The sequence below is a fragment of the Phalangium opilio genome, unplaced genomic scaffold, assembly GCF_054372755.1.
Source record: "Phalangium opilio isolate 3A_F unplaced genomic scaffold, DU_Popi_V2 ptg000217l_1, whole genome shotgun sequence".
NCBI classification, from domain to species: Eukaryota; Metazoa; Arthropoda; class Arachnida; order Opiliones; family Phalangiidae; genus Phalangium; species Phalangium opilio.
Window position 1 is genome coordinate 11,766,998 of NW_028324218.1, and position 20,372 is coordinate 11,787,369.

At 37.6% G+C, this 20,372-nt stretch overlaps 2 protein-coding genes across 3 annotated transcripts; both read left to right on the plus strand.

Annotated features, from left to right (window-relative positions):
- Nucleotides 1-10,442: 10,442 nt before the first annotated feature.
- LOC149616318 (uncharacterized) lies at nt 10,443-15,409 on the plus strand. The gene is made up of 6 exons (XM_089856302.1): nt 10,443-10,523; nt 10,609-10,782; nt 11,610-11,760; nt 11,839-12,074; nt 12,143-12,438; nt 14,808-15,409. Exons 2-6 carry the CDS (start codon nt 10,651-10,653, stop codon nt 15,022-15,024), a joined length of 1,032 nt encoding a protein of 343 aa, XP_089712428.1. The 5' UTR covers nt 10,443-10,523; nt 10,609-10,650; the 3' UTR covers nt 15,025-15,409.
- Nucleotides 15,410-16,836: 1,427 nt separating this feature from the next.
- Nucleotides 16,837-18,536, plus strand: LOC149616319 (uncharacterized). 2 transcript variants are annotated; one of them, XM_089856398.1, is made up of 2 exons: nt 16,837-17,302; nt 17,360-18,536. In XM_089856398.1, exons 1-2 carry the CDS (start codon nt 16,871-16,873, stop codon nt 18,167-18,169), a joined length of 1,242 nt encoding a protein of 413 aa, XP_089712524.1. In that variant the 5' UTR covers nt 16,837-16,870; the 3' UTR covers nt 18,170-18,536. The 2 variants fall into 2 exon arrangements, with proteins under 2 accessions (XP_089712524.1, XP_089712525.1); XM_089856399.1 differs by having other exon boundaries at nt 16,839-16,972; nt 17,043-18,536.
- Nucleotides 18,537-20,372: the final 1,836 nt, after the last annotated feature.

Consider the following 20,372-nt stretch of genomic DNA (forward strand, 5'->3'; position numbering starts at 1 on the left):
GGTATTACAAGGATTAGATCGATCTCGAAGACTCTAAGGAAGGTTTTAAAAAAATTTAGGGCGTTGTCTATAGAATTTGTAGAGATATTCGGAAATTTAAGATTATAGTGAACAATTGACAACTTAACAAGTGATTTCGTAGTGAGTATAATCTATATCTATGCTAATCTGTACTGTTCTATAAAAAGTTATACAATTCTATACTAATCTGTATTATCCTATAATAATCTATACTAAACCATTTTTATGCTAATCTAAATATAAATTTATCTTAATCTACATGTATATATATATATATATAAATCTATATCTATAAAAATAAATTACTTTACTAATCTATACCTATATCTATGCTAATCTCTAAATATATCTATACTAATCTATACCTACATCTATACTAATCTATAAATATATCTATATCTATACTAATCTATAAATATATCTATATCTATACTAATCTATAAATATATCTATATCTATACTAATCTATAAATATATCTATATCTATACTAATCTATAAATATATCTATATCTATACTAATCTATAAATATATCTATACTAAACTATACCTATATCTATACTAATCTATAAATATATCTATACTAATCTATACCTATATCTATATTAATCTACAGAAGAGAGTAAGGATGTCCCTATAACCCAGGTTTTACCCCCCTGCTTTCCCCCCTTCAGGGGGGGGGGGTAAAACCTGGGTTATAGGGACATCCCTGGGGTTGGGGGGGATGGGGGGATTGATGACGTCACGTGATGGTGTTGGGGGGGGGAAGATATGGGGGTTTATGACGTCACGTGATGGTGTTGGGGGGATGGGGGGGAATTGATGACGTCACGTGATGGTTTTGGCGGGAAATTTGAATTGTTGAGTCACCTGGTGGTTGTTTTCTTGATGACGTCACCTGGTGGTTGTTTTCTTGATGACGTCACGGCTAATTTTTTGATGACGTCACGTGGCTGATTCCTGTAGGGATAGGCTTATGCTATTGTAGGCTTATGCTATTGTAGTTCCTGGTAGACTTATCCTATGGTTGATCCTGAAAGATATGCTTATGCTAGGTTGTTCTAATCTTATTATTATTACAATCAGATTTTAAATCAAAAAACATTTAATTAGCGTGATAATAACATACATAATTAAGTTAAATTAATAATAAATTAGTTAAATATTTAAAAAAATCCTCCTTAAACTTGATTCAAGCCGTATCTGAAGATGTTTTTTTCTATACCGGACTAATAAAGCGCCGTTGGTAGGAAGTCGAACCCTGGAATGGAAACTCAAATGTTGTTGAAACAACACAGAGCTGGACGCATTACCACCAGGCAACCACACGGTTTGCTAATAAGCTCCTTTTACACTTTTTTTAGTCGCCGTATATGATTTTGAAATTGTTTAGCAATTTTCATATCGTTAATTTTTCGATTTGCGGTAAAAGCTTTTAGGAAGGCTTTCGTACTTTTCTTCTTACTTCTATGAATAAGATAGAGGGCGCTATACTGCCCGCATACGCTACTTTCTAACCTCTGAAGTTGTCGTTTACCAAAAGTCCATTTTCTGCAGTTTAAAGATAAAAATCTTCTTATACTAGGCAGAAATGGTGGCAAACCGTAGCTATCGAAATAATACCCTACACGAGCTCCGTCTATAAAGACCGATACCCAGTGAGACCCCTTTTCATAGTGCTGATCTAAATTTATAATTAACGATGCGGGATATCTGGTAACCTTTGGTAACCTATTTGATGCGAAAACACCCAAAAAGTTGGGCGTATCTGATAAAGCGAGAATCAAGTCTACGGTGGTGGTTGCTGACATTTTAATAATCTACAATTACGTTTCTATTTTTATCGATTTGAATCATGCTTTGAAATTCGGCGTATACAATGCAGACTGCGGCTTCCGACAAAGGTTTAGCGAATCCCATGTCCAATCTTAATTGTCCTTGCTTAACGGGGTTCCAGTGGTTTGTTTCACTAGCAGATAGGTCCGGTGTCAGATCAAAAGCGTAGAGGGTTAACCCGTTGGCAAACTCGTTGGGAGTAATATCGTTACCGTCGTCTTTATAATGAATACCCGTGCCCGCGAACAATGTTTGATAAGCTTGTATATACAAGTTTTTAGCGAAATCAGGAGTCAACGGTTTCGAGGGTATTTGTTCGTTATCGAGGTACAGAGACAAAAAATTTAAATCCCAAGTTTTAAAGTTAAAGGGATTCAGAGCGTAACTCCCCTTGAACGCCGCGTTGGAAACTATTCCAATAATGACGCGATTAGGCTGAGGGCCTAGATATATATTGTTAAAACTCTCGGTGCTACTTCCGGTAGAGATAGTTTTAGTTTTAGTTCGGTGCGCGTAAAATTATATTTGGCAGTACCGTTATTAAGCGCTGCTTCATGCGCTAACAATATTTTAGGACTGAGTTTAACTTTACGTACCGCGAGTGCAGCGTCTAGTATCTTGACTTTACAGTTTTTGAGAGTGGCTGTTTCTTGGCACATTAAGGCAAACTCGTCCTTGTTGCGAGTAAACACGACTTTAAGGTCCACCCCGTTTAAGAGATATTCGGGAATATTAAACACGTCACTAAACACGGGTGTAAAAAATTCAATCACGGCCGATTTAGCAGTTTTAGCCATTCGGGCGACGAAACCTTTATTTGAAAAGTCGTCGAACTTTCCGGCTTCGTCCTTTTCCCATCCGGCCATCATGAGGTGAGATTTTTTAGCCGCGGGTCCGTAATTTGAGACAGTTTCGATAAAAGAAGTGAAGGCGTAGTTTTGAGCGGCTGAAGAAACTCGGGTATTGTTCAAGAAAACATCGCAAGTTCTCCACAATGCGTGGCCAGCGTTGTTCACGAAAGCTACCACGGCTGCATCGGGAAGATCACTTCCATCTTCGTTGGTGATTTTGACTTTGTTGTAATGCATGGTGTGGGCTACATCGATGTAGCTATCTCCATTGCCCGAGATGAGGTATTCGAGGGTAGAGCTATCACCAATGGCCGCCAAGGGTTTGGCCCATACACCTTGAGCATGTTCGACACTAGTTTGAATCGGCACAGGGGCAAAAATGTCCAATTCACTCTTAAGAGCTTGGAGAGAAAACATGATTTTTTCAGGAGCTAAATATATCGCGTGGCGTCTGCTTTGAATGACGGTGATAAACTGACAGGCGTTTAACTTTGCGTCTCTTTATCTTTAATCCTGAACCTTTTTGAGCAGCAGTCATGTTCTCATAAGTTTCCTGCAATCTCTTTTTCGCGGCACTTTTCACATCCTGACCTTGCATTACGTCACCAAGAATCTTTTGTCCCGTACTAATGGCTCTAGGTGCCAGATACTTTGCACCTCTAATTAATAAGGGGCGTGCCCATCTAAATAACCCTTTCAGGGCGCTCCCAATTCCGTGACCTTTTTGGTGGGGGGTCCCGACAAATACTTTTGACACCCCTCCACCCCCTACCTGATCTAAATAATACCTCCTATACTCGCAACGAGACTCTAATGTTTGGGGTTTTGGCATGGTCTAAAGTGTAGTTTACAGGTCGACGTTCCAAACTCGAATGACGCGGCTTGGCCTAAACTATTCCTTATATCAATGTCTATAGTATCAAAGTAACGTTTAGCAACTTTAACGTAATGGGGAGAGTTAAAAGATTTAGTTTTAGTCGAACCGTGAGGTTTTTCGCTGTCTACGCCTACTATACGAAGTAGCGGGGCTACCGTATCGCCTATAAATTCATTAGCTACTATATCGGAATAAATAAACAATTGGTCGGGAATATAATAATTTAAATTAGCGGGAACAGAGCTTCTATACGATTGGCTGGTTTTATCCGAAGGGCAAGAGAAAGACGTACTTTGGCCTTTTGGGGTTTTAAATCCTAATATACTTTTCAAAGTGGGAGAAAGAGCCAAGATACCGTTAGGTTGAATAGTTAAAGAAATGTAATCAGAGAGGGGATCCGAATCAAATTTAAACTTTGAACCGTATTGAAAGCCGTTTAATCCGGAAGCTATTTGTTTAAGTAGGGCTTCTAATGATTTGTAATAACCCCCGGGAACTATAAAGGCCTCGGCTTTAACAATAGGCTGTGATTTTCCGTCCCGACCTTTTTTATTTTCATGCGAGACCACCTGCACATGACCTTCCTCACTGGGTATGTTAAAAAAGGACATTGGGTACAAAACTTCTACTAGAGCAACCTCCCAGTCATCCCCGATCAGCTCTATAGCCTGGGGCAACTTGGTAGTGTACGAAGACGTCTTGTTGTTGTCATAAATTTTCATGCTAGCGTTGCTGGGGAGCGTTAGGTAAAAGGGAGACTGCATCTTTAGCCGGAATCCAAGAATTCATAGAAGGGGGATAGCCTAGCCACTTTACAAAGAGCTCCTTTTGTCCTCTCCTAGTCCGCTTACGAATTACTTTCTCGATCTTGTACGTCTCGGGTCTAGCTACCGACTGAAGTTCCATCCCGTAAAACACCCCCTTTATTGGTTCCCCGTTTAAATCTTCTAGTTTGAATACAGGAGGGCGTCTGTATATTTTTCCCACTATTTTAAAAACCTCTATTGTGTACGTTCGCTCGTACCCTTTTTCAAAAATCATCTTATTTCTACTTACTCGGACGTATTCGCCCACCTTTAATTCTTTCCCGTAAACTTTCTTTTCGCTAAAGTACTTTCCGTAAACATTTTTAAAAACCTGAAGGACATTGGTACCAGTAACTTCCAAAGGAGTCATTTTTATCGCGGAATGCACCGAGTTATTGTAAGCCTTAACCAGATCATCTAAAACATCTATATATCTATTGGTATTCTTTTCTGTAAAATACCTGTACATGCGTGACTTTAAAGTTTGATTTAATCTTTCCACCATACACGCTTTTATATCGTCATTCTCAGTTGTAAAAAATATAACCCCTTTCTCCTTCAAGTATCCTTGTAATTGGGAATTTCTAAATTCAGTACCCTTATCCGTTTGTAGTTTCCTAGGAACCCTCTCTCTAAAGACAGACTTAAAAGCCTCAACCGTTTCAACACCGCTTTTGGATTTTAAAGGTACGGCCCAGGCTCTTCTGCTAAAGCAATCTATTACGGTTAATATGTATTTGTACCCGTCGTTGTGCTGACTCAAAGAACGCATATCGTTCAAATCCGCCTGATATTGATCTCCTATGTTAGTTACAACCACCTTGTTTCTTTTAAACTTTCTAAAAACTCTCTTATGTAGAGTGTACGCGTCTTTTCCCTTTAACCAATCTAGTACTTGTTTCTTACTAATACCCTTTAATTTTACTGCTAAATATAATTTTTCAGCACCCCCGAAACTGGCAGGGTGGGGAGGGTTAAAGTAGATACCTTCTAAAATTTTGGAGATTTTACGTACGCTGCCCATCTCGGAGACTCTGTTTTAAGTTTTTTAGCTGCTACCTTAACACTAACTTTAGGAGCTCTAGTTCTTTTGATTTTAATTTGTTGGGGTATTGTATACGAGGTTAGAGGGGAAAAACTAGAAAATAGGTTTGTAAATGCGTAAAAACCTCTAGGTTTTGGGTCTTTGTTAGAAGAAGGCTTGACAAATTCTAAAGCTATATCTCTAATATTCGAGCCGGGTATTATTGCATCATTAACTATAATTTCCCCACTATCTGTCCACCTAAGCTTTTCAGGGGTAGTGGACAACTGATCAACGATACTTTGTACATGCCCTATATATTTAAGGGGGATATCGTCTAACCAAGCCAAGTTTCTGTAAACTACACTTTAGACCATGCCAAAACCCCAAACATTAGAGTCTCGTTGCGAGTATAGGAGGTATTATTTAGATCAGGTAGGGGGTGGAGGGGTGTCAAAAGTATTTGTCGGGACCCCCCCACCAAAAAGGTCACGGAATTGGGAGCGCCCTGAAAGGGTTATTTAGATGGGCACGCCCCTTATTAATTAGAGGTGCAAAGTATCTGGCACCTAGAGCCATTAGTACGGGACAAAAGATTCTTGGTGACGTAATGCAAGGTCAGGATGTGAAAAGTGCCGCGAAAAAGAGATTGCAGGAAACTTATGAGAACATGACTGCTGCTCAGAAAGGTTCAGGATTAAAGATAAAGAGACGCAAAGTTAAACGCCTGTCAGTTTATCACCGTCATTCAAAGCAGACGCCATGCGATATATTTAGCTCCTGAAAAAATCATGTTTTCTCTCCAAGCTCTTAAGAGTGAATTGGACATTTTTGCCCCTGTGCCGATTCAAACTAGTGTCGAACATGCTCAAGGTGTATGGGCCAAACCCTTGGCGGCCATTGGTGATAGCTCTACCCTCGAATACCTCATCTCGGGCAATGGAGATAGCTACATCGATGTAGCCCACACCATGCATTACAACAAAGTCAAAATCACCAACGAAGATGGAAGTGATCTTCCCGATGCAGCCGTGGTAGCTTTCGTGAACAACGCTGGCCACGCATTGTGGAGAACTTGCGATGTTTTCTTGAACAATACCCGAGTTTCTTCAGCCGCTCAAAACTACGCCTTCACTTCTTTTATCGAAACTGTCTCAAATTACGGACCCGCGGCTAAAAAATCTCACCTCATGATGGCCGGATGGGAAAAGGACGAAGCCGGAAAGTTCGACGACTTTTCAAATAAAGGTTTCGTCGCCCGAATGGCTAAAACTGCTAAATCGGCCGTGATTGAATTTTTTACACCCGTGTTTAGTGACGTGTTTAATATTCCCGAATATCTCTTAAACGGGGTGGACCTTAAAGTCGTGTTTACTCGCAACAAGGACGAGTTTGCCTTAATGTGCCAAGAAACAGCCACTCTCAAAAACTGTAAAGTCAAGATACTAGACGCTGCACTCGCGGTACGTAAAGTTAAACTCAGTCCTAAAATATTGTTAGCGCATGAAGCAGCGCTTAATAACGGTACTGCCAAATATAATTTTACGCGCACCGAACTAAAACTAAAACTATCTCTACCGGAAGTAGCACCGAGAGTTTTAACAATATATATCTAGGCCCTCAGCCTAATCGCGTCATTATTGGAATAGTTTCCAACGCGGCGTTCAAGGGGAGTTACGCTCTGAATCCCTTTAACTTTAAAACTTGGGATTTAAATTTTTTGTCTCTGTACCTCGATAACGAACAAATACCCTCGAAACCGTTGACTCCTGATTTCGCTAAAAACTTGTATATACAAGCTTATCAAACATTGTTCGCGGGCACGGGTATTCATTATAAAGACGACGGTAACGATATTACTCCCAACGAGTTTGCCAACGGGTTAACCCTCTACGCTTTTGATCTGACACCGGACCTATCTGCTAGTGAAACAAACCACTGGAACCCCGTTAAGCAAGGACAATTAAGATTGGACATGGGATTCGCTAAACCTTTGTCGGAAGCCGCAGTCTGCATTGTATACGCCGAATTTCAAAGCATGATTCAAATCGATAAAAATAGAAACGTAATTGTAGATTATTAAAATGTCAGCAACCACCACCGTAGACTTGATTCTCGCTTTATCAGATACGCCCAACTTTTTGGGTGTTTTCGCATCAAATAGGTTACCAAAGGTTACCAGATATCCCGCATCGTTAATTATAAATTTAGATCAGCACTATGAAAAGGGGTCTCACTGGGTATCGGTCTTTATAGACGGAGCTCGTGTAGGGTATTATTTCGATAGCTACGGTTTGCCACCATTTCTGCCTAGTATAAGAAGATTTTTATCTTTAAACTGCAGAAAATGGACTTTTGGTAAACGACAACTTCAGAGGTTAGAAAGTAGCGTATGCGGGCAGTATAGCGCCCTCTATCTTATTCATAGAAGTAAGAAGAAAAGTACGAAAGCCTTCCTAAAAGCTTTTACCGCAAATCGAAAAATTAACGATATGAAAATTGCTAAACAATTTCAAAATCATATACGGCGACTAAAAAAAGTGTAAAAGGAGCTTATTAGCAAACCGTGTGGTTGCCTGGTGGTAATGCGTCCAGCTCTGTGTTGTTTCAACAACATTTGAGTTTCCATTCCAGGGTTCGACTTCCTACCAACGGCGCTTTATTAGTCCGGTATAGAAAAAAACATCTTCAGATACGGCTTGAATCAAGTTTAAGGAGGATTTTTTTAAATATTTAACTAATTTATTATTAATTTAACTTAATTATGTATGTTATTATCACGCTAATTAAATGTTTTTTGATTTAAAATCTGATTGTAATAATAATAAGATTAGAACAACCTAGCATAAGCATATCTTTCAGGATCAACCATAGGATAAGTCTACCAGGAACTACAATAGCATAAGCCTACAATAGCATAAGCCTATCCCTACAGGAATCAGCCACGTGACGTCATCAAAAAATTAGCCGTGACGTCATCAAGAAAACAACCACCAGGTGACGTCATCAAGAAAACAACCACCAGGTGACTCAACAATTCAAATTTCCCGCCAAAACCATCACGTGACGTCATCAATTCCCCCCCATCCCCCCCAACACCATCACGTGACGTCATAAACCCCCCATATCTTCCCCCCCCAACACCATCACGTGACGTCATCAATCCCCCATCCCCCCCCAACCCCAGGGATGTCCCTATAACCCAGGTTTTACCCCCCCCCCTGAAGGGGGGGGAAAGCAGGGGGGTAAAACCTGGGTTATAGGGACATCCTTACTCTCTTACAGATATATCTATACTAATCTATAAATATATCTATACTAATCTATACCTATATCTATATTAATCTATAGATATATCTATACTAATCTAAAACCTGGGTTATAGGGACATCCTTACTCTCTTACAGATATATCTATACTAATCTATAAATATATCTATACTAATCTATACCTATATCTATATTAATCTATAGATATATCTATACTAATCTAAAAATATATCTATATCTTTGCTAATCTATACCTATACTAATCTATAAATATCTATACTGACCTTAATCTATCGCACATTTTGTTTGTTTGCTTGTTTGAATGAAGGTGCATGCAATCTCTGGAACTGCGAACTACTCAAACGATTCTAAAAACTCTTTCACTAGGCCTATAACAAATAATATCTTTGAGTAATTTCAAGAAGAAATATACCATAAGAAGGTATAAAACGCGAGATTTTAGGCTTCTATTCATACGCCGGTATCAGTGGACAAGTACCCCTCCCCCAATGTACATCATTGCTCTACGCTTTCACATTGGATCTCGTGGGGTTAGGTCATACAGACGCGAATGACGTATTACGTCTAGAGAAAATGAACCGCGACCAAAGTAAACAGAAGTTGGAGGCTTCCCGCGGTACTGAAACGGTACCCTAGATGTTTTTAATTGCCATTAACATGTTAGTTAAAGATTTTGAACCTACCTTGATGAATTTTGAATATGTGTCTATAATTACAGTAGAAATTATTGGAGGAGTGATACAAACTCATTTTCGAGGCCAAAAATAACCTCATTAAGTAGAGTTGAAGTTGGTATAAATCACTGTTTTGTGCAGCGATTTGAACGATTTGATTGATTTCATAGCGATTTTAGTGATTTGCTTGATTTGGGAAGTGATTTGAATGAATTGAAAACCTATGTGTACGAGATTTGAAGGAGCGACGGCCCCCTCGGGAAACCCTGTTGTTATTCATATCCCTGATACCACGGGAACAACGTGAAACGCAGTGTTTTTGGATGCTTGTGTAGGAGTTTTTAAGACCCAATCGGATGACTCAAAAATAATTTACATTCTGATATCTATAGATATCCGTGTAGAGCCCTGACCCTCTTATACCTCACACATCGCAGCATAGGGTATATATTTCAATTTGCGCATTCCTAGAAGAGGTATAAATTACTGGTACCACCCCTCTATGCAATGAAAAGAGACCCACCTGCAAATAAGCCACAGGCTTAGTGTGGAAATCCCTTCATAGACAAAGCCTACATTATTATTATTATTACACTGAAACGAATGTAAACACTTTCATGACGAGTGTAACAAAAAATTTTTTATTCTCAATAATCATCTCAGTTTAAGGACATACAAACCTGAACATGAAGTATTACCTTGAAGAGAGAAAATATATTATCGACTATTTAACAGCCAGGTATTATTTGAATTTAACATCGACCGTTCAAGTTTATAAAATGGTTTATAGATTAATTATGTATCGTATCAAATATTTCAATAAGGAATTTACTTTGTATTTGTGGATCATGCTCGTTTAAGGTTTTAGCTTATATTGATGTGCATCGATTCGTGGTAAGTACTCTTCAATATATGGTATGGCCTTCGAGGGGTTTTTTTTTGCTCCTAAGCTTTCTCTTTGAGTTGTAATTATGGTGCAAATCTAATCTCGAAAGATTGTACTCATATCTGATATACTTGGGAGAATACTAAGTAGAAGAATATTTGTTTAGTTAAAGGGTGAATTTGCAAATAAGTTAATTCTTAATACAACTGAGGCATGCCGAAAATTTGGCGTGAAGAAGTATGCCAATCTCTCGGAAAACGTAAGTATATAAATTACCGAATGAAATCTCAATTTTTTGTAAATATTCTTGTACTGTATACAAGGGTTCGCAATTTTTTACTCAGATTTTGCACATTCCGAGAAGTCCTCTTTCTGTTAGTAAAATAATGGAAAAAATACGCTTGAAATATGCATCAATTCACGCCCCAATTTTATTTGATTATGAAGAAGCCATCACTATTTCTAATCCAATCATAAAAGAAACCACAAGTCTTAAGTTCTTACAGATAGACTGGAAAGTAAGAAAATATCAACTTCGTATAATATGGTCCGCATTAGCATGCTCAGTTTAAACAAGTTAGGAGTCGAGAGGCTTTTCTTAAATAATTAAATAAATATAATTGATATTAACTATTTTCAAAATCGGATTTATGTACTAAGAACGTACCATCCTCGCATACTTTATTGAGAAACTTCGTCTGCTTATATTTTGACTCCACCCACAAATTCTGTATATAGTGACTTCTAGAGATCGAAAATGTCATTCTTATCTCTATTTTCGTGGTTAAATATTTTTTCCGAAATTACGCCAGTGGTGAAAAAGCAAAGTGGACAACAATTTGAAATAATATTAATAACTTATAACTGTACTACAATTATAATTTTAGTACAAAGAAAGAAAAACTAGATACTTAAAAGAAACATCAATTATTTATATTCTTAACTTTAAAAATTAATTCCACTAAATCGGGAGTTATATCGCATTGTTGTCCACTTTGCTTTTTTACCACTAGCGTAATTTCGGAAAAAATATTTAACCACGAAAATAGAGATAAGAATGACATTTTCGATCTCTAGAAGTCGCTATGTACAGAATTTGTGGGTGGAGTCAAAATATAAGCAGACGAAGTTTCTCAATAAAGTATGCAAGGATGGGTAGTGAATTTGCTACGTTTAACGTTCTTCTTACATAAATCCGTTTTTGCTATTTTACCTTAATTCTAGTTAAGTCGTTTTAAGAAATATAATTTTTAAAATCAGTTTAAACTTAGCTATCGTTAACGTTTGAATTCTAGTGTACGTTTCTTTAAGAAGTTTTGGAAATTTAGGGTTTTCCTCTAAACAGGCAGGTGTTCTTCTCATATCTGCAATGGCATTCTTCTGTCTCTTGCTGTGGAATACCAAGGACAAGATTGTCTATAAAGCGAGGAGATTATTTCATATTTTGGATATGATTTTCTTGCTTCTGGAAGTGGTTTCGATTCTTTTCATACAAGGTACTTCAAATCATTTGAAAACAATTGCACATATTTTAATGTTGTAGCACTGATTAATTTGACAAAACGTAATTCCAGCTTTCAGCAGACTATCTAAGAATTTTTTGTGGAAATTTTTCTGCGGTACTTGGCTAATTGGAGCTCTTATTTTGACCTTTGAAATGTCTGGATATATGAAAACAAATTTCACTCTTAAAGAGTACTTGGTTGTTGACAGCTTAAATGATGTTTTTAACATGAGCATTAAAAGGATATATCTCAAATTTGATTATTACTTCTCCGAGGCTACGTTTTTTTGCGACCTGGGAGCACCAGTGAGATAAAAGAAATGAAAAATTATTAAACGGCAATTTTTGTTGATTTAATGTTTTTTGCATTCTAGCGCACGAACGCGTACAAATATTTTGATCCAAAAATGACCATATGCCTTTCTATACATGCAAAGGACTCTTATGAAATGTATCAATGCGAATACGATCCGATCATCGAGAATAAGGCGTGGGTCAGCTTAACTACTACGAGTGAACTTCATGATTTGATGGAAAAAGAATACGAGTGCAAGCAGAAACCCAAATTGGATTTTTACGTTGGAGCCCACAGTTACCGGAGAGAATATTTTTTCCTTTACATCAAGTCATTTCGTGTCAGACAGGATATAAAAGAAATATTCATCAGATCGTAAGTGCTTGCACAAGTAGAATAATCTTACACCAAGTTCCTATGTAAGATTTTTTGCGGTAGCCTCTGGTTCTGAAAGTTCTGACGTTAAGCTTTTTAAGTTCCCAACGGAGCTCGCGTGAATGGAGAGATAAAATTTCTAAAATATCGGCCATGACCGAGAACGAGCTTTTGAAGCAGCGCTCCACAGCGGTGGAGAGTGAAATAAAACAGGCGGGGTTAATTTTTTTAAACGAGTAAGTTCAAGCATGGAGGGTTCATCCAAGTGCACGATTTTTGCGTTTTTTATGGCAACGGTGTATCGTGTGGAGTGCAAACGTTTTTAAAGAAAGCCGACGGAATTATATTTTTCTGGCGCGGAAATACACTTGAGTTTGTTTTGAGAGCCTTTTATCCATCTCTAAATTAATACATTTACACCCGATTCGTTATTCGTAACTTGCTCCGCCATAACGTAAACTCCGATCGTCTTATAAGATATCCGTCTCTCTATTGGCTGAGTAACTCACCATCCAAAAATTGAAGTTTCGTACATTTTTTAAGGGGGGGTGGAAATTTTTTAGTGAGACCCAGCTTTCCGCGGCTGATGTTAGTTGGCGCCGAGAAAAAAATGTTAGTAGAGAAAAACTTTGGGTGTTCAACTACCATTTACTCTACAGTAAATAAATTCGGCCTAGCCTTGGGATATCAAGTTTTAGAAACACTCGAGATGAGACGTTCGTTAGAGAGAACCTGACACACTATACCCTCATTCCTAGGCTGGAAAGCTATGTCCTTTTAGATCATCTCCTTTTGGTATAACTAAAAATATTCATGCCAATCTTACTTAAAAACGCTTTAAAAATTCATTACCACATAGGGAAATTTTGGGACCTTTCTCTCCCTACTTTTTTTTCATTGTTATTTGGCCAATGACATTTTGAACTTTGAACTCTTACTTTTTCTCCTTTTGAAAATATTACCTTAAAACTTAATGGCGTTTTCCTTTGGGCCAATTTTGTGTTGCCGGCGCTGGCGGCAAAAAAACCGAATTTCGCGTAATGCTGTTACAGGATCAAACAAATTATCGACAACTTCAAATGTCAATGGAATACCCATGACAGTAACATATTTAATCTTGTTTCAATGGAACACACTATTCGTTTGACTTTGGTACGAAATAGCTAGGTTCGGAAGAAGTCAGTTCTTATACTAGTGCAAAGTGCGTATTCCATTGGTAGGGTGGAAAATGCCCCTTAAGAACCGATAAATGCTAGTTTGCCATGTAAATCCATTGGTGTTACGATCACGTGATCGTGACGACACAATAAATGTTGTAGTATGCATATTTCATTGGAAAAATGTCACATTCCCATCGCCCTAATTGCCGGAACAAAAGCGTGAAAGCCGAATTTCCCTTCCGACAAGTAGTTCAGTTCAGTTCTACTCAATTTAGAGCTTGCGCAGTGCCATTAATTGATAATTTTTGATGCACTTTACCACACCCACTTTGCTTTTCGACCTTTGGGATCTTTGCGAATATCCAGCTGGGCCTTGGCTTTACCAACGCCATCTAAATTTTGTTTCTAGGGACATGAATATGCCTGATAATTACACGATTGCTCCACGTTCATTACATCACTACTTAGCACGCCGACGTTCGAGCAGACGATAATTATGAAACGATAGCCCATGAAATCGTAATCCAATGGAGTTTATAAGCGCCATGTTTCGAATTATTATTGCCGTGTTGGCAAGTCAGTAGTGCTGGCATGGCGCCGGGAGTTCAAGGCTAATTTTACCAATGGAGCATGCACAGCGTCTCATCACTACTAAGCTTAAATCATTGGAATACGCAAAGGTTTTTCGAGCGCCTCCGGCAGTAAAAAAATCTGCCCAAAGGAAAACGCCATAAGTTGCAATGTTCTATTCGGCCTAACAGGTTAGAGATTCTTCTCTGAGTCCGCTTTCTGGATAGATTGTAACTCAGAACTTGATACCTTTAGCTACTATTAAAGACATAGTTTTTGTTTTTTAACTAAAGTCGCTTTTGGTTGTATTATCCCCAATTTAAGTCGGTGCGTGCCGAACGAACATCCTTAAAACTTTCGGACTTTTTCCGTCGAGTTTGAAAGTAATTAAGCACTCCCAACATGAGTATGTAAACTTTCGTGCAACGGTGCTTCACTCACGGATTAATTTATCTCTTGGGTTTTGTGCGGTAGTGGTTAGCACTTTTCATAACCTAGCTAAATGTGGCTTCAAATAAAGGTCTTTGGTAGACTTTTGATATTGAAGCTCTAACCACTTTCTTAACCCTGCATTAAGCAGACGATTATAAACCATTTAAAAAGCGTAAAAATTGGATTTAATTTCCATATTATTCACAGAGTCATGAATATCATGGAACACAAAATTACCCACTATAATTCAATACCCAAGCAAATTATTTATGAGATGTCACTATGGAGACGACCTGCGGAGGAAATATCACCTTTGACAGTCAAAGTTGTCAGTGGATCATTTTTCTTATGGCTAATGGGTCTCGCTGTTTCAACCTTCGCATTCATCGCAGAAATGTTTTGGAGCTACAAAAAATATTATTAAAGGACATATGGCACGAGCAACAAACGAATTGTGATCATGGAAAGAAACGACTTGCGCTCACCATTATTATATTAAATGCTCAAAAACCTTATAAAGGGATAATCTTGGCTTGGAGTGTTTCTTTTTAAATCGAACGAGTGTATAAAATGCTGAATATATCAATCAAAACAATGTTCCTACACTCTAAGAAATGGAAGTGTTAAAAAGGTGTTAAAACGGTGTAAACACCGTAAAAACACCCAAAAGAGTGTTTTATTACCTCGAGTTTTTAGAGGCCAATTTAAAGTGTAAATTCGGTGTAAAATAACACTATTAAAACACCGTTCGAAATTAAACATGAAAAATTATAATACTGCTGGTTTCTTAAATAAGGTCTTTCATTTATTTTTCATTAAAGTCAATACAAACTGTAAAAAATTATTGAAAAACGTACTTGTTAAACCTTTTTTTAAAGATGATATTCATGAAAGGAAAGTTTTATCCTTTAAAAAAAATTACGAAAGAAATTGGTAATCTGGCGGTGTTGTACCTTCATAAAACTATGCTAAACGTGTTAGGCGACACTCTTACAGGTGTTAAGCGATACTATTAAACAAGATATGCCCCAAGGCATATTAACGCTGTTTGCAGTGTGATATTGTCTTTAACAAAACCCCAAATTAGGGATACCAATAAGCAAGGCGTGGAAAAGTATAGGAAAAATATCGATAGCTTAACATCAATCGTAGTGGCTCAGACGTTGAGTCTCCGCATCCCACACCGTAGACCTCAGTTCGAAACCCGATACCTCCGAGAGACCGCATTTTCTCGTCGAAAGTATGATCGAATTAAGTCTAGATGTCGCTAGTGCGGTGGATAATGAAATTCCGGCAAGCTCTGCCGCGTAATTTAAATTTACGAAAATGAACGCGAACGCGAAACAGCCAGCCTGCCTGCCTGCTTGCCTGCCTGCCTGCCTGCTTGCCTGCCTGCCTGCCTGCCTGCCTGCCAGCAAGCCAGCCTGCTTCCAGGGGCCGCCGTATAAAGCTGTTGCTATGGGCAAACAGCTTAAAAACGAGACTAGGTTAGATACTGGCCTCACAGTAGGGCCAGCTTGAGAAGCCAAAGTGGGGCACTTGCTTTTGTGACATGTTTTATCATTATTTTGAGACAAATTAGAGTACTAAATGGATTTGTTTTGTAAAATCTGTAGTGCAAATTAGATTAAACGCGTTTCTGGTGCTCGAAAAACTCTTAGTGAAAAGAGATTATTAAATTTAACAAGAACGTCTATATCTACTGCTTGAATATTAGCCTCCAAAACTAATTTAATACCCTATGCATTTGTACGAATTGAAAACTTTCTGCCTTTTTCAGAAGTTCATAAACCCGTATAAATGACTTTATACGCAACAACCCTAGCTTAAAGAGGTATAGTTCTGCATGTGAGAACTCTCCTCCCTATAGGTGATGAAGTTCTCTCAAGATGGAACCCTGCTACAGAGAGAATTAAGTAGGGAGCGGAAGGCTGGTTGAAAAATGTAGCTCTAAAAACCACGTGACTTAAATTGTAGTACAAACCGTTTTCCGGTTTGACGTAGACAGGCACCTTCTTTATGGGCGGGTTTAATAAGACCGTTGGGCTGGGGATTGCGGGGGAAATCATTTCAAATTTCAAGCGCGCTGCTGCCACGCGCTAGCGCTACCCCGCTGGAGCCATGGCTTCCCTAAAGGGTATTCAGTTGAAAGGTAATTATTCTTTTTTTGTTACTTTAATTATAGGTCCTATAAATATTCAGAATTATTACAATACTTAGGTGTTGTAAACCATTGTTTTCAATTAACTTTAAAGAAGATCAGGACCCAGATGTTCGTATTTCGCTTTGAAAAAGAAGCTGTGAGAGTGTTTTTTTCTCATCTGGACAGCGCTGGCATTAGAGAGCAGTTTATACCATACCTTGTGACAAAGGTTCAATGCGTACAATTTAAATCTACTAGGGAAGAATTTTTACAACAAACGCATGATTTAATGAAAATAGAAAGGAAGGAACAAGAAATGGGGCATCTATTATGTACAATTTGCCCTATGTTTAACGATCTCCCACAACCAATGAAAAGGAATGTTGTAAGTCGAATTCTCCAATACTTCTTTCTCGAAATTATGGTCAAGATGGAAGTTGGGGTTGACAATGCTGTTAGCAAGGAAAATGCTAAAGTGGAACGGGAAAGGAAAAAGGTGGAGCTGCTTGGATCGCAACATCGGAAACGAAACCCCTTTGCCAACATCACTAACAGTAAAGTAATTACTGAAAATACTCCTGTGACAAGATATGTTGCAGGGTACTGTGCCTTTCAGTTGGTTAAGAACAAAAAATGTCCACCAAACCTAGTCAAAATGATAGTCAAGGACAAAATCCCGTCTTCTCTCGATGTTACAGAACCAGACAAAACAGAGGCTTTTATTGTTAAATTATCTAGGGGGGGATTAATCTCAGTTACAGATGAAATGTTTAACCTAATCCAATTAATTAAAAAGATATCGGACTTAATCTATGTGACTGATGTGTCAAAAATTAGGAACCAAAATTTAAAAACCCGAACTATCCAACACATTTTTCAAAATTCAGAAATCAATGAACTCTGGAATTCAATGTACAGTGAAAATGACAGTAGAAAATGGCTTTTAAAACTTGTGGATTGTTTTTTAAACACGAGGGGTATAGTGTTAGTTCGTGACTTATTGGAGCAATACCAATACGAAACGAAAGAAACACTCAAAGCTAAGAAAGCTTTAAGAAAATCTTTGCTCGAAAAAAGTCAGGAGTCTAAAATTCAACCCACAAGTACAATGAAACCAAATATCAAAAAGTCAAGATTATCAGTACCAGTAAAAGTTCTAGAAAGGCAAATCCCGACAATTCAAATTCCTAATACTGAAATGTCATCAGAGAGATTAGTTAAATTCAATGAACATTCTGAATACAAATTTTTAAATGGTGATCTATTCCTACAATTCATACCATCAGAAGATCCAATCCCAACTATTCAGATTACCGATACTGGCACATCAACACAGACATTAGTTAACATAAATGAACATTCAGAGTATTCATTTCTGAATAATGATCCTGACCTTGATGTATTTGTGCAATTTTTACCTCAATAAGCAAGCCAATGTGATATTCACTTCAATTCATTCGTGACCAAATGTTCCTAAAACATGCAACCCTTTAGAATAATTAGCATAAATTTGAAACAAATGTACATAATTTATATATCTAGGAAAACAAATGTGATACGGTTCATGAAATTGTTTTTTAATTTTCCTTAAAGAGTAAGTGATATAACACTACGTTAGTTTTCAAAATTGAAGGTAATCACAGCAATAATTGGCTGATTTCATTGTAGTAAACCAACAGTATTATAATTGTGTTCCTATTCCATGATTGTATCAGTGCATTATGTTGTATTTGTGCATTAATATGGTCAAAAATTGGTGATTAAATCAAGATACATGTTCTTAAACTTTAAAATCTGGTTACAAACAAGTTTAATAATATTTATCAACTAATAAACGTTTAAAGAACCGTCTTTTCAGAAATAGTTGTATTTCCATGAATTGCTTCTACAACCAAACCCTTTAAGGCTTTCAGCTTATCCATGTTCGCTTCAAATAGTGAAACTGATGGATTGCAGTTTCGACCTCCTGAGCATCTCTGCCTTCCAAAATACTGTTCCAGGGGGTCTTGGTTCAAATGTTGGGTTAAAACATATATCGCACCTTTCTTCAGAAGAAATCGTACTATTTGGACTGTTGAAAGGGCTGTAATAGAAAAGGTTGACAATATTTAAATGTGGCTTATATTACATTCAGAGCGTATTAATTACCTGTCATTCGTAGCCCTTCAATAGTTGTTGCGGATAAAAGCATGTTGCTCCTTTCTGTTTTAGAATAGTCTCCTGGGCGATTTAATACATCACTCTCCCAGTCATCCAAGTATTTTATAAAGTCAACTTCTAACCACTTAATGACAAATTATATAACATGATTATTTGACTAAACCATCCATGATTAGTTTTAATACCTGCAATCGTTCATCATGCTCATGCTCATATATTCTTTTGTTGGGTTTTCTCTTTGCCAAGGCTTCAAAACAATTTCCAACATTGCACAAGTCAAAAAACTTGTCAAATGTCCTAATAAATTTAACCGTTTCCTTGTATTTATCTTCTCCGAAAAGGACTTCTATCGCAGACGCAACTGTCTCGCTCAGAACTTGACAAGCTAAATTGACTTTCATCTTTGAATATGCATTCAAGAAAACGTGACTGTATGTTAGCTTGGAAACATTTTTAAATTGGCCTTTCATTCTTAATTGCGTGTAGTAAAGGCGCAAGATAACTTTCCAGGAAATATCTTCGCCATTTATCCATAGGCTACGAGAATTGGAATTTGCCCCACTGTTGCTTACACAGTTACGCACTGTTTTTATCAGGTGAGGTGCATCTGACAGGAAGTATATGTCCCTTTCTTCATCAGCAGCGTGTATATTACTAGTGACAAAAGGTACATTTTTGGTTCCTTGGTGATCAGCGCACATGCGAAAAACCTTACGGTTTATTGAAGCTCCGTCTCCAACAACCGCTAAAATTCTAAATCCATTGTTTTCCAACAAAGAAATGGCTTCCCAAACAATTGAATATAATTCAGCGCTCGTTACTCCTTTTGTTGGAAAATGGGCAAATGGAATTTTAATATTGCTTGTTATGCCACGAAGCATAAGTTGAAGAATGCTTGTTGCTAAAGGTGGCACAGTTGTTCCCTTTTCTCTCATCACAATGTCATTAAGAGAGTTATGATGGTCCAAGACATCGATAAAACCAGTGAAGTACCCAGTATCTTTATGACAAATTAGGTCTGGCTTGATAGCCATTTCATCCAAAAGAAGAACAAAGTACTTCTTATGTTCTGGAAGGTTATCAATGTCTGTAATAGTTATCATTTCATTGATAGCATCTTCATTAAATCCTGATTTGTTTGTTATAGTGTGCTCATGATGATACAATGTTCTTGTCGTGGGTAGCTTTATAATTCCAGACAATTCTAAAGCTTTGTAGGCTGATTTGGATTTGTTTTTTATATAGGAACACCATTTAAGGAAGAATGAGTCCCATCTCATGCCATATTTAGATTATAAAAAAACGTCTTGGTTTGGACCAAGGCCGAAAAAACAAACGATATGTGTGAGGTTTATCAATTGACTGAAGTTTCAGATATTGAAATTTTTTTCTAGTTATTTCTATCCACTCAATCCTTAATCAATATTTAATTCAATCAACTGATTTTACTGTTAATCGATCTAGTCCCT